The 14,087-nt window shown below is 39.8% G+C and overlaps 1 protein-coding gene across 4 annotated transcripts in view; it reads left to right on the top strand.

Annotated features, from left to right (window-relative positions):
* Nucleotides 1-14,087, top strand: part of UBE2D3 (ubiquitin conjugating enzyme E2 D3) — a 33,724-nt gene that overhangs the window by 16,815 nt on the left and 2,822 nt on the right. For all 4 annotated transcript variants that reach the window (XM_015285431.4, NM_001031153.2, XM_015285430.3 and 1 more), the window contains exons 2-6: nt 8,892-8,955; nt 9,041-9,072; nt 11,346-11,423; nt 12,224-12,329; nt 13,679-13,772. In XM_015285431.4, the coding sequence (XP_015140917.1) occupies nt 8,955; nt 9,041-9,072; nt 11,346-11,423; nt 12,224-12,329; nt 13,679-13,772 (311 nt within the window). In that variant the 5' untranslated portion in view covers nt 8,892-8,954. The remainder of the gene's footprint in view (nt 1-8,891; nt 8,956-9,040; nt 9,073-11,345; nt 11,424-12,223; nt 12,330-13,678; nt 13,773-14,087) is intronic.

Raw genomic sequence — 14,087 nt, 5'->3', positions numbered from 1 at the left:
TAAACTGTCTGCCCTGTGTTCTGCTGTAGGTCCCTCCCCTGTGCATCAGAGCTGGCAGATGGGAGCATGTGGTCTGCACTCCACTATTAGGTCTATCTCAGGATAGACTGACTTCTGTTGATGGTTCGGGCTAACATGCTGCAGCTCACATTGGAACGTTGAGTTATGGGTGTGCATTTTCTCCCGTGACAGAGGTGATGTAGTTATCTGCCTATGTAATACACAGAAAAAAAAAAACTAAACTAGCTGGGGTAAGAAGTGAGAGCTGCGGTGATAATGTGTACATGTTTGCAGACAGCAGCACGTTTTTAAACATAATTCCTGTTGAAGCCAACTTGACAGAAGAGAGTATTCAGCTATATTGAACTGCACAAGCTGGATGGTTTTGTGAACTTCTCGAGCCTGCATTTAATACCTCAGGCTCTAAATGGGGGAGGTATTGGAGGTGTTTTTGGAGGTGTTTTTTGTTTTTTCTTTTTTTTCCAGAAAATCTTTAGTGGGTTTTTCATGGGGTGCTGATCTGTTACATGAAATGTGGTATGTTGTGCTGAGCAAGCCATTCAAAAAGCTAGTTAAAATCATGTTCACAAGTTCAAGTCAGCATCCATGCCTTTCTCAACCCTTTGTGAAACACTTCAGGACAAAGTTTATAACTGAAAAGTGAGCCACACAGAGCATTGCAGGATTCCAGACGGAAAGCTGAAGGGAAGGAGATGTTTTTTATTATTACTATTGTTTTAAGCGTTATCGAGAGCCTTTTCATCAATACTAAGCTTTGATATTAAAATTTTGTGTACAGGAAGCCTTTGTTCTGACCCTCATCCCTTTGAGAGACGTGGTACGTTAGACTTCTGCAAGGTTTCCTCCAGTTTTTCCCAATACAATCGGTTATTTTTTGTTCTAGTTTTTAAAAAAGGAGGATTTCAGACTGCTTTGCAAGTGCTCTGACCCAGTGGAAGAGTGATGAAACAGAAATTTAATCCTTTCCATCTGGACACCAGAGCTGCAGCAGAACTGGGGGTGGGTACTGGCGTGCTGTAGGTCAGCTGGGTGGAAGGGGCATGAAAGCTGTGCTGTGTGCTGCGCTCAGCTGCTTTTACGGGGAGCTTCCTCTGGATGCTGCAGCTGGGCTGGCCAGGTGCTCAGCACTTCATCCTCTGCCAGCAGCAGCTTCGGGTTCCTGGTAAACAGTCTGCTCTAAGGTAATACTTCCCAGCCTTTGCTTGCCTATCCAAGTAATAATGCCAGCCAGTACTGTAAGTCGGATGACTGCAAGCTTTTTCTCCTCTTAAACTTGGGCTTGCTATGTTCTTTCATTGAACAGTGTAGGAGAACTTCCTGAATGATGATTTTCAAGATGAGTGGTGCCCCTTATTCTGTTGCAGCGGTTCAGGGTAGCAGCTGCAGTCTCTTCTTAAATACACTTATAAACACTTGTGGTTTTTTTGTTGTTTCTGTCTTCTCCTAAAGACCCTTCTGGACATCCATGTTCTCATCCATGTCTCAGATAGCTGAGACAAGTATCAGAGCATCTGGAGTTTACCCTCAGGAACTACCTGGGAATGTGTTTACGTCATTGGCTCAGTATGAGTAGATGTACCTAATTGTCTAGCCTGTCCTTAGTTCTGCCTCTGCCACTTGCTGCTCTGAACATTGACACATTGTGGTTGTACACAGCAGCGTAAGATGGTAGCAGAATTGTGCAGCTGTAAATAAAATAGTGAAATAATTACCTCCACAGTGGCATGCTGGCACGTTCATGAAATATCCCCGTAATGGTATGTGTCTATTGTTAGCTTTTGTGTGCATCTGGGAGTTCATGCAAAACAAGGAACAGTCAGAGTCAAAAGAACTTTGTTACAGGAGAGTTCATTTTCATTTAGTTTAAATATTTAAATTTTAGATGGTCTTCCAGACTACATCTAAACAATAGATTAACCACACTCCACATCATTACAGATGTGGCATTGTTCATCACAATATTAATTTGATGACTTTCTGTCACATAGTCCTCTTTTCCATGCATTTCTTGAGAACAAGGAGAATTCTTGCATCTTTAATTAAGTGGAGACTTAGAGGTCAAGCAGACAATTAAGGCCACTTGCGATTTCTGTAAAAACCTGCCCTGTTCAGGACCATTCCCAAGGCTGTTACTTGATGAAGCCTGGTGAACTCTGGCATGCTACTGTTGTGTGGATCCCAGATACCTGCTGCTTCTGGTGGGGGCCTCGAGTGCTGGGCAGCAAGATGGCGGGAGGCCCTCACCTCAAGGCCCAGCATCCAGCTAGCGCTGGTGTGAAACTGTCGCAATGCCAAAATCTCATTCTTGAGCAGTGGTGATTGGATCAGAGTGCCACACTTTGAACGTAAGTTTTTTCCAAGTGCATCATTTTGAGTTTATCTGCTGAATTTAATGTGCCCCTGCCTTCCTCAGTCATCTAGTTTCGTTTAGCTGGGCATAGCATACTTCTCCCCTTGTGGCTGACTTTCACTGCTGACCTTTGTCTGGGAGCGCTGCCCTGTAGTCCTGGGTCACAGAACAGATGGTAGGTGTGGTTCTCAGAGGAGAAATCTGTGAATAAAAAGCATGACAAGTTTCAGGGTTCCGGTACGAGAGAGCTTGGGGAAGGCAGAGGTAAAACACGCAGTTATCACTGAAGGAAGACGTAGTGAACAGGTACTTTGCACTTATCCTTCAGAACTTTTTAGTCAGTGTGCACGATCATGTCCTGAGCTGGGAGCATGTGTTTTAGTAGTGCTGTTATTCTCAGGGAATGGTAGCTGTTAACACGTTAGAATTCAAGTGCTTAAAGAGGTCGGATTTTCTTCATCTTTGGTAATATAGCTGCGGATTTTGGTTACTTTGGAGTAAAAAAAGCCATACTTTTGAGTCCAAAGCCCAACTGTAGGTGAGTTGCTGCCACCTTTTTTGAATTCTTTCTGAATGCTTTCAGTGAGTGATCTTTTTTTCCCTGTCAGATCTGCCAGTTTGCAGAGGTGTACTCTGGGAAGGTTTGGAGTAGAGTAGTGCCACTTCAGCTGCACTAACAGTGAAATTTGCTGGAAACCATTACCTACATTGTACACCTTCCAAACCCGAGAACAGGTGAGAAGAGCTGTAGACAATAGCTTCATTCACCAGTGTCTCAGACAGTGGAAGGTAGGTTCTTGTAAAAGATAGCTTGTAGACATTGGAGTAGTTGGTATCACAGTCCAAGCACACAAAATGACTTTATTAAACTTACACAGCAATCTTGCATTTCCTCCTTTGATTCCTAGGTTTAAAAATTGGGTATTTCACTGTCTATTTTTTTTAATACATCATTATGATATTGTTGCCAGACATAGTGTGAGCAGCGTGCAGTGGGTAAGCTGAAAGCTTTAATACTAAAGAGTACAGAAAGAACGAGCCTGAAAAGTAGAACGTGCAAAATGATGATGATGGGGATTATCACCACTGTTACCTTCCTGGTTGTGGTGCCTTGCGTTTCTTAAGAAGTACTGTGCTCTTCGGCCCTTGCTGTCGTCTGTAAACTTCAGCCTACATCTTTATTATGCGTTATCATTGTACGTATTTTTTTAATCCTTAGTTTTAAGTGCTAACCAAAAGGCCAGCTTGTTTACAACTGATAATTTTCTGCTGGTTACACTTGTTCTATGTTTTGTACCAGCACGTTCCTGTTCAGCTTAAAAGTCCATGTTTTTCAAACTGTTATTTTCTGCTTCCAAGGAAAGTTAATTTTCATGCTGAAACAAATGTGAATGCAGGTGTGTGGGATAAAGCAGTAGTTCTTTGCTGGCTGACACTTCTTAATCTTCAAACAGGCTTAAACGTTCTTCCCCTCTGTTTATAGCTGCTTCCAATCCTTTCTTTTTTAAGCTGTTTTCAGCAGTGAGCTAATGACCAAAGACTAATAGAGTGGTGAATTTTTGGATGCTTAGTGTTTGAACTGTTTATGACGCTGACTGTGTTAGACAAACACTCTGATTAATGAGTGCTGCTTTTTGTTTGGCTTAAGTGATGTTTTTGTTTGCTTGTTGTTGGTTTGTTGTTGTTTTTTTTAAACTTCTGGTGTAACTGATGGTTACCTTCCCTTCCCTCTCATGCAATACAAGTTAGCATCTGAAAACTTATAGCACGTCATCCCTGTTGTTTCTTGACAAGACCAGAAAGCTGTTAGTTTATGATTTCAGCGAGTAATTGCGTCGCAAACCAGTATTAAATTTGACTGTGCATTTATGGCTGTGAAGATGAGTTGCCACTCATGTGTTTTGCCACTCTGTATGTAAGTCAGCTGCTGCCATCATTAAAAATAAAGCTCTGGCTGTTTCCAGCTTAAACTAGAAAAATGCAGCAGTGGAGCCACAGGGAGCATGAGTTCTGAGAAGTGGGAAGCAAAGGGGCTGGCACTGACTCTGCTCGGCTCGGTTGCATGTGGGAAGGCAGCTTGCTTATGCAGCAAGCCGTCATTTGCTACTGGATTTGCTGAGGCTTGGACACTTGTGAGAAGCTTCTTGCCTTAAGTATTTACCTTCACAGTCTTGCTTGTGCGTTTGGGCGAGGCATCTTTGGTCATTCTTAAAACATTCTTTGAATTTTCTTCACCATTTAAATGACTGCTGTAATCTTTTTGTAAGCAACCAGCGGAGAGGAATTGTGTGAGGCTTCTTCAGAGCTCTTCTGTCCATTTGTTTTTGAAAAGTGGCATTCCTGTCATTTGTAATATCACCTACGATCATAGTCCTGCATTCACAGTCACTTGCCAGTGTTTTACATCTCCAGTAGAAGCGTATGCCATACTTTTATGCAAAACAAGCAGTTAGTTAGTGTTTTCAGTGTTTGGTTTATTTCTTGGCTAATTTTATGAACTTATATAGGGAGAGGTGTGTGAGAATTTTCCAATAAAACTACATTTACTACAGCCTTAATGTGAAACTGGCAGCAAACCATGGCACGTGGTGTGGAAGCGGGGCTGCCTGTTGATGTTGTCGTACTTCCACTTTTCCATAACTTTTCCAAAACTGGTGCAAAAGTGTACCTATGTGTCACCCTGTATATGCTGCCACTGTCCTCTGGCATGGGTGCTCGCTCCTTAAATAGTGCTTAAACCTGCAAAATGCTGTGTGACTAATCTTCCCTTGGGAGGAGCAGGAGCTATCGCAACTTTATATTTGGAAACTGGGGCAACGGTGGTGATACGCTGGAGCTACACCGGAAACCTGTGGCAGAGCCAGAGACTACTAGTCATGGCTGTAATTCAAGACTCATCCTTTCCAAGTGGGTGTGCAGTGCACCCCTGAGCCAGCCTGTGTGCAAACGTTTCCACGTAAAGCCTTGGGAATCGGCTTCTTGGGAAAATACCTATTTTTGCTAAGCCACCTGGAAAATGAAAAATAGAGCAGCTGGCTCCAGGAAAGTGTGGGTTCTACTTTGGGTATTTTTGAAACAGTTTGAGATGTAACTCGGTGTATACCTTAACAAAGAGGAGCGCCACTGAAACTGGGTGTAAGCAAAAAAGCTGCAGAGCTGAAGATAGGCAGTGCAGCAGAAGGAGTGTGAGCATCATAAAGCCCTTATGCTTAGAGCAGCACTGGGGAATGTTTTTAGCGTTTTATATTCTTAAATATTAAACACCACTTTATAGGGTGATACTTGATGTGGTCGTACCTTATTAGTGAGAAATGGGTGAAAGCTGGGGAACAATTTGGAGCTTTTATCAGCCTCTGGCAATTACCAGTCTTAGTTCTGCTTTCAGCAATACTGTCAGATAAAGCATCTGCCTGTTGTGGAATGGTTGGTCTCGGTGGCTGAGCTAGAGAGGAAGGTCAGTGTTGGGTCTGCTGCTGGGTTGCTAGAGAGGAGGCTCCTCCCCTTCCTGAACAAATGCACTGTGTCACAGCTGTATGTCTGTGCCTGCCCAGTTTCTACTTCTTCCAGTTCCCCCCTTGCGTTCAGCAGAGCTGTCTCAGAAGCAGGCAGCTCTCAAAGTTATGGAGAGAACTTTGTGCCCCGTTTTTAGAGAAAGCCCTCCCTCCTTTTGTGTAGCTGAGAGGTGTCGCACACTACCAACAAGGTAAATATCAGCCTGGCGTTACTGGGAGCAGGAAGAACTGGCTGTTGTTACTTGCGTCTGCCTCAGTTCTTCCCCAGCACTTACACTGCCGAGACAAACAGCTTCCTTCCCAATTTTATTCTTATGACTGTGGTACCTAAGGGATTGTGAAGAGAATACAAGAATGAGTGCTACCTCTCTTGTATTTCTGACTTTAGTCAGTAAATCACTTGTTCTGTGATGGAAATACTGAGTAATGTATCATGTTCCTGGCCTTATCTCTTCTTTGAATTGCTTTGTTTAGCACAATTAGGTTATTTTTTGTACTTCAGTGTTTTGGGCCAGACAAAACTTGAGACCTTTAGTTTATGAAAATCACTGCTTGCCTGTTCCCCAGACTCGTTTCCGTAGTTAAAAGGGCTAACTCTCTATGGACCTGCATTTTGAGTCTTGGATTACTGGAGCGTGCAAACTCATGTTTCAGTTTGTAAATTATTCTTAAAATTACTGAAATCTTTTTTTTTTATGAAGTTTTCATTGACGCTTCTTAAGTACTTTTCTTACATTTGCAGTTCTACTTGCTTGCTTTTCCTACTGGAGTTATTGATATACTCAGATTTCTCTGCTGTGTTAAAAGCAGTTGTCAACTGCTTTTTAACTTGAATGCTGTTTTCTTGTTTCTCTGAAGAGAGCAATACTTTTAGAAGAGCTCTCTAGGCTATTGTACGTACCTCTGACTTTCCACTTGTAGGCTGGTCTTTTCTTGCCCTTCTTGTCTTCATAATTTCTATAAACTTAGTGAAGAGCCATTTCATAGTTCTTAGTCCCCGTAATAGTTTTCCAGAAATAAGATCTTCTTCCCAGATTAAATCAAATAATGTAGTAATAACAGCATAAGTACGTTAAAATATAATGATAGTCTTTCTGCATCTTCCTTTGCTACAGTTTATTTTAAGCGGAATTTTTTTCCCGGATATCATAAACAATCAACTGATCATTCTTGTAATTGGAAAGGCATTTAGATGAGAAGTCGGCCTGCTTAACAGGACTTCCTTTACCTGCTAAGTGTGTGTTGAGGGGAAACCTGAAAATAAAAGACAAAGCAACAAAAAGCTTTCAATATGAAAGATGTTACATTTCTTCTTTGTCTTTACATAGATGATGTAAATCTAACCCAACAAGTCCACAGAACAACATGTGGACCTGAGCAGAGATTTCATATCAGAAGTAAGAATGTCCCAGCGCTCCCCTGTTATTGCTGGGGGGTCCCTGTGTGATAGAAGGGTGTGCTGTGAAGGGCTTCTCTGTGCTCCAGAGAGTGCTGTTGTCCACTCTCACAAATGACAGCAGTGGTGAAATGGATGAGAGCACTCATTCCACTGTGCCATTGCTTATGAAAACTGATAGATACAATTCCATCTTGTCTGCACGCTCTCATTCCAGTTCAAAGTTCAAATCTTGTTAATTGGAAAGGTAATGAAAATCAACATGTATAAGGAGTGATAATAATGGTCTCCAGTGCTCTTAGAACCTATGGGCTTCAACACGTTGGAGTAGTGTTTTCCTCTCTTCCTGTGTTTGCAAGAACAAGGTATTCACATTGGAAGGAATGTATTTTTCTTCTCATCTTGTTTTGGCTTACGTTTACTAAATTTTCATCAAATGTAGAATTTGTCAAATCTAAAAGATAGGCGTCAGAGTTTTCCCAGACAGAGCTGGTTGCTCTCTGGTCCAAATGTGCGTGTTTCCAACATAATAGGTATGCCTGGGTTCCTTAGAAGTCTGAGAATGTAATGGAAAGTTCTTGTTTTAATGGCTTGTGTGGGCCTGTAGTAAGTAACTTGGGTGCGACTGCTAATATCTGGGAGAAGGACTGAAGGTTTTCCCCGTTCCTGTGACTTCAAATGCCTTGACGAGTGCAGTTTTAGACAAGTTCCTGAAGCCATTTTTAGCTTCAAAAAACAGCAGGAAGGAGGGAAGGTATTTGCTATGTTCTCTAACTGAAAGTATTCTAACATTTCTAACGTTTTGTTAGAAAACGCACCATCCAGTCAAGTAACCTACAGAGCGTTTAAATGAATCCAGAGTTTCTGAGATTGATCACCGCGATCTTGATACCAGACAAGGAATCCTCCATTCTGAGTTTCTGTTTTTGTTCCCTGTGAAACAAGGGAGCAGGGGGATCTGGTTTCTGCATCTTAGTTATTCAGAATTTTAAAGGCACAACTGTCATAAATGTAAAGTTTAAAATTAAAAGTGCACATACTTTGCCTGGTTCCAGTATTTGTCAACATCTTCAATTTACTTGTCTGCTTTATCTTATGAAAAATATATTCCTGCTGGAGGCAGTGGGGAAAAAAGCAACTGAGTTTCTGGTTGTTCTGAATGTTAGTATTGAATGTTATACACACAGTGCTTTCTGTGTCATGAAAACTAACCACGGCTTTCTCATTTCCAGCTTAAGGTTTCTCTGGCTAAGACTTAATCCTTGAAAATCATGATCAGAAACTGGTTAGGCTTAGCCCCCTTCAGGCTCAGTGTCCTGTTCCCTTTGTCACTTTTCCAACAGGAGTGTCTTAAGAGGAATAAAAAGTAGTGATACTTGGAAAAGTGTAGTTATCTTAATTGTTGACCTTCGTGTTCAGTTTAGCCAGTTGTCTTTTACCAAGATGTTTCTGTTACTGATCTGTTGATTTAATAGTTGTTACTGCACGTTCTTCTGTATTTGTACATGGAAAAACTTTGAGAGGTTTTTGTTGGACAAGAATTGCAAACGACTGTTGAATTCATTAGCGCTCCTTCTCTGAACAGATCTTTGTTTTTTTGTTTCTTCCTAAGGAACTTAGTGACTTAGCTCGCGATCCTCCCGCACAGTGTTCAGCAGGTCCCGTTGGAGATGACAGTAAGTAATCTTAGATTTTTAGTTTTGCTCTACTAACACAAAGTATACCATGCCTAGATAATAATGCGGAGTTTTTCTTTTGTAGTGTTTCATTGGCAAGCCACAATTATGGGACCTGTAAGTATTCTAATTCTTGTGATGTAATATTAAACTAGTAGTTCCTATTCAGGAAGAACATGGGTTTTTTTCCCCTGCTTTGCTTTTTTTTTTAATCTCCCATTATCAGGCAGTAGCTCTAGAAGTATTCCTCATAGTAACAGAAAATGAAAGAGAAAGAAGATTAGTCTGAACACAATTTTGTTGCTGGCTTATTTATACCAGGACTCATATTGGAGCTGAAATAATTTCTAGAACGATGTAAGCTGATATCACCTTATGTCAAGAAAATTTGTTTGCATTTAACTGTTTCTACACTTTGAGTTATGACTGAGAATCCTATGTTAAATGTACAGTACACAGCTGAAACCTGAGTATTCGTATTCCCTTGTTAAAGAAAGCAAATACTTGTCCTAACTAAAAGCATAACACACAAGCACTTGACATCTGCAGTTCTCAGGGCTAATTAGCTATATTTAGAAAACTTTATAACTTGAAACCAGTATCAGATGCTAGTAGGCCCGGAGCCCCAAAGTTGTGCTTCTGGTGAGGCTCAGAGTAGGAATTAAGTATCAATGATGCTGTATTGTCCTACTTCTGTATTGCTACAAGCACGTTTTATGTAGATCACCACTGAGTTTGTGTGTCAGAGGTTGACTTCATTGGAAAAATGACTTCATTCCCAAGTCCCTGGTCCTCACTGATTGTAACTAAGTGCCTCAAAAAGACAAAATCATTAGAAATACAAGAGGTGTTCTGCACTGTACTGAGTTCGATTTTATGTACCTGGTGTCTGCATGGTTATAAGGTATTAAGATTAAACATCAGTTGAATTTTAAAATGGCAATATTATTTTTAGCTTCTGGTTTAACGCTGTACAGCTCCTTTCTTTCCCTGTGTGGTTTCTATGGTGTCAATCAAAAAGATCTGTATTCCTGCTTCAAAATTGGCCTGACAGTGTGGTGTTAGCTCCAGTGCTCATCTGGTGCTGCTTAGTGCCTTCAAGGATAGTACCAATCATCTGGCATACCTGCTCTGTTACAGGATATTACACAGGCTGTGATTTTCTTAATAAGATGCAAGAGTGCTTGTATTAGTTCATCAACTTCAGTTTTAACATATTCTGGGAGCAGTTTGCTCCCACACTTGCAAAAATGTGAAGTTAAAGGATTGTTTCTTAAGGCCTCATGTAGTACCCTTGACCATATACAAGAGGTTACATCTATTGCTAGGTTTTTGGTAGGGTATTGTGTGAGAGATAGGACCTATGTGTTTTCAGGTTTTTAGTCCCTTGTGTTGAAGAATTTAATTTGCTGCTGTGTAGCTAAGAAAGACAAAGTGTCGTCTTACATTGGTGTGAAATGTTCTTACAGCGAATAAAGACATTCAATTAACAAGTAATTCAGAAGTGTACTCTGTGTCCCACGCTCATTTTTGATAGCCATGCTCCTGGAGTTGTGTTGTAGGTTTCACTTTAAACAGCAAAATTATTATCTTTGCTTAGGAAATTTAATCGTAGTTTCAAAGAAAAACTTCTTGCAACATCTTCTTGTAACTAGTAATTTACACAATCAACATTTAGTCACTCCATTTATCCTCTGCTTTCTATCAGCTTTTTCAAAAAAGATGTTAATAGTTAAGACCTAAATTAATTATTCCTATGGCCATTGCCTTGTTGCAGGGTTAATGTGCAGTACTCTCTCCCATACCTGATAATGCTGAACTTCTTTTCTGTAAAAGAGGAAGAATTCTGTCTAATCTCAACTTTTTTTAATCTTGATGCTTTCTTTTTTTCCCTTCCCCCCCCATCCACACATACACCCCATGGAACAAGGAGTTAGCTATGTATTGTTAGTTTTTTGCAGTGCTAAGCAACACCTAAGCTACAGGTAGAACTTATGGGAGGCCCTTGGCTGTTGTAAAATTGGGTGGTTATAACAAATACACTCCAAACACTATTATTTTTTGAACTTGTTAGGCAGTACTTCCACTCTATTACCATTCAGTTGGGCCACCTCAGGGAGACTGAGGTGCTTTTGCCAGACTGTTCTGAGTGAAATGGCAGAGAAGTTTTCTTTGAAGTATCAGCTCAGAGAGGTCCATCTGGAAAGAGAGATGTCTGTTCAGTATCACATACCTAAGGAAGTAGTAATTGAATTTTAACTGTGTCTGTTACATTGGTGTAATAGACAGTTCAGCCATTGAAACAAGTTTCTATATGTATTTAAAAACAACATCTTCTTGGAATTTGTCCTAAGGATGATAAAAGGAGAATTATCTGTTTACTTTGGCAGAATGACAGTCCATATCAGGGTGGTGTATTCTTCTTGACAATTCACTTTCCTACAGACTACCCTTTCAAACCACCTAAGGTAAGTATTGCTTTCTCATTTGTGATGTTAGCTGCCTTTAAGGAACCAACTAGAGGATAGAAAATGCCAACATCTGTGTTCTGATGTTGTCAAGAACTTGCTTTTTTTTTTTTTTTTTTTGCATTCTTACAGTATCTAAAATGCCCAGGTCCCTCTCTGTAACAAAAATAGGTATGTTGGCATATGTTTTTAGGAGAAAATTCATGAATTCTGAATGTTGTGGGTTAGCATTTGGTTTTATTTTTTATTTTCTTGATTGTTCAGAGAACTTACTAGCTTTGTGTTACAACAGAATTCTTGCTAAGGGTGCTGTCAAGTCTTACAGTATAGTAGTTTGGGTTATTCCATAAAAACATGACTCTTGGTGAGTGCATGAAGTTAGTGATGATGGTATCTTTTAGTATTTGGCAGTAGTTATAAAATAATAATAGCTGGTAAAACTGCAGAAAAGCATGTCTGCCAGTTTTCTTCCAATATGAAAGTGCATGCTGGAAGTAACCATTACATTTGGAATTCTTCAGCTTCACGATGGCACTGTTTCCATGTTCCAAACACTTTGGTTGAGCATCTTCATCATCATGCAGTCAACTGCAATTAAAGCACAGCCTACCACTTGCCCTCTCTCTGAAGTAGAATGATAGCTGGATATTGAGAGTACTTTCTATGAATCTGTGATAGGGTTTAACTGCTTAATTGTTTTCTTTAGCAGGAAATTGAGTTGACTGACAACTTGGCTGAGAACAGAAGATGATGTTGTCATAAATCAAAATGAACTCTTCATATATTTTTTTTTGTTACAGGTTGCATTTACAACAAGAATCTATCATCCAAATATTAACAGTAATGGCAGCATTTGTCTCGATATTCTAAGATCACAGTGGTCTCCTGCTTTAACTATTTCTAAAGGTAACTTCTGTGAGGGAGAAATGTTTCCATTTGGTGTGGGATACTATGCTTTTAGCTTTAATTCTCTTGAGTTCCTGCCCATCTCTTCAGTTTTCCTTTAAATCCATCCTGTGTTTTCGCCAATTTAATAACAATGTCTTAAGATATTTGTAAATGAAGGTTTTGTTTTTTCAAATACCTTCTTCTAACGGGCCGTTTGAAGGCCTTATCTGACTGCTTACTTGCTCCAATATTCTTAGCAGAACGTACTAGCTTAGTCCCAGAGTAAACTACTTGCATTTGGATTGAAGAAAGACTGTGGTCGTGTATTCCAACCTAAAGTGGAGACAGTGCTTGTTTCCTGCTCTCCATGTAAAAATACGTGCTTGCATACCAATTTAAAGATGGCTTTCATTTTTAGTAATGAAGTCTTCATAGTTTGCTGATGGTTGTTTTTTTTTGATGAGTCTATCTGGGATTGCATGCTGTGCTATGTTGTCACATCTCTGCGGTTAACAAAAGTGGTTTTTCATAAATGCTGCTTTCAGCTGCTGTGCACTGGCATTGCATGAACTTCATGAACTAAACTTTGTAGTTATACTTCAGGATATGTTGGTGTTATGCTGCAGTAGAAGCTTTGTCTTTTTTTTTTTCATTTTAATGTACTAAATAACATTGAATGCTTAAATGTTTTCATGATGATCAAATTCTTTTTTGCTTCAAAGGTACTGGTCACCGTAGCTTCAAAAGATCCATTAAAGTACTCCTTTTTTTATAGAACTTGTAATTCCTGTCTGTGCAAGGTGTAGGTTTGTGATCTGGATGTGGATACCCTACTTTTTAATGTTGTCACTATTGTTTTTCTTTCAAAAATTGCTGTGAGAGTAGAGAATGCAGACTACATCAGTGTTACTCTTCTTTACAACCTGCATGTAGCTTTATCAGTGCAGAACAGAGTATGTTGTCTTAGTACAGAGAAAAAAATCAACCTGATCAAGAAGTGAATAAGGCTTCGTTTTCGTAATTAAAACTTGGGATATTCTTCTCATCAGAGTACATAATAACATGCTTTAAATTGACTGTTGCCTTTCATCACAGTGCAGGGGATAAACAGCAGTGTTCTTATATGTGCTAACTGAAAGTTATGGGAATTGGTTAAAAAAAAAAACCACAAACATTATGAACTTTTAAGTGATTCATATCTTGTGTGTATTTATTTAAAGTGGGCTGCAAATTTATTTTGGCCATACGTCAGGGGAAAAGTTATTTGGGTTCTCTAGCATTCTGACACTGTGCTAATGCAATGAACTGTACTTGAAGATGATTGCTCCTGTTTTGCAACTGATATATATATATATATTTTTTTACAGTTCTCTTATCCATTTGTTCACTGTTATGTGATCCAAATCCAGATGACCCTCTAGTGCCAGAGATTGCACGTATCTATAAAACAGACAGAGACAAGTAAGTACAGAGTTGCATAAGAGCAGTATTCTTACAAACTTGGTGAAGAGTGCTTTCTCAAACAGCAGTTGTACTGAGCGAGTCTTTTAGTGGGAAATCCAAAGTGGAGAGAACTGTGTGTAAAAATAGTATCTGTTCTCAATAGTAATTTAAACAATGGGGCTTAGATCTTTGAAGGTAAGGAAGAAGGAAGCTATCCTTTTCTCACAAGTATGGTGATATTTGAAAGTACATGTTGCCCCATTTATTGGCTTACTGTGCATAAGTAGGACAGATACTCAGATGGAAGAAAAGACAGCTTTGTTGTTTTGGTGC

This window comes from Gallus gallus, chromosome 4 (assembly GCF_016699485.2).
Source record: "Gallus gallus isolate bGalGal1 chromosome 4, bGalGal1.mat.broiler.GRCg7b, whole genome shotgun sequence".
Classification (NCBI taxonomy): Eukaryota; Metazoa; Chordata; class Aves; order Galliformes; family Phasianidae; genus Gallus; species Gallus gallus.
This window is presented reverse-complemented; position numbering and strand designations above follow the sequence as displayed.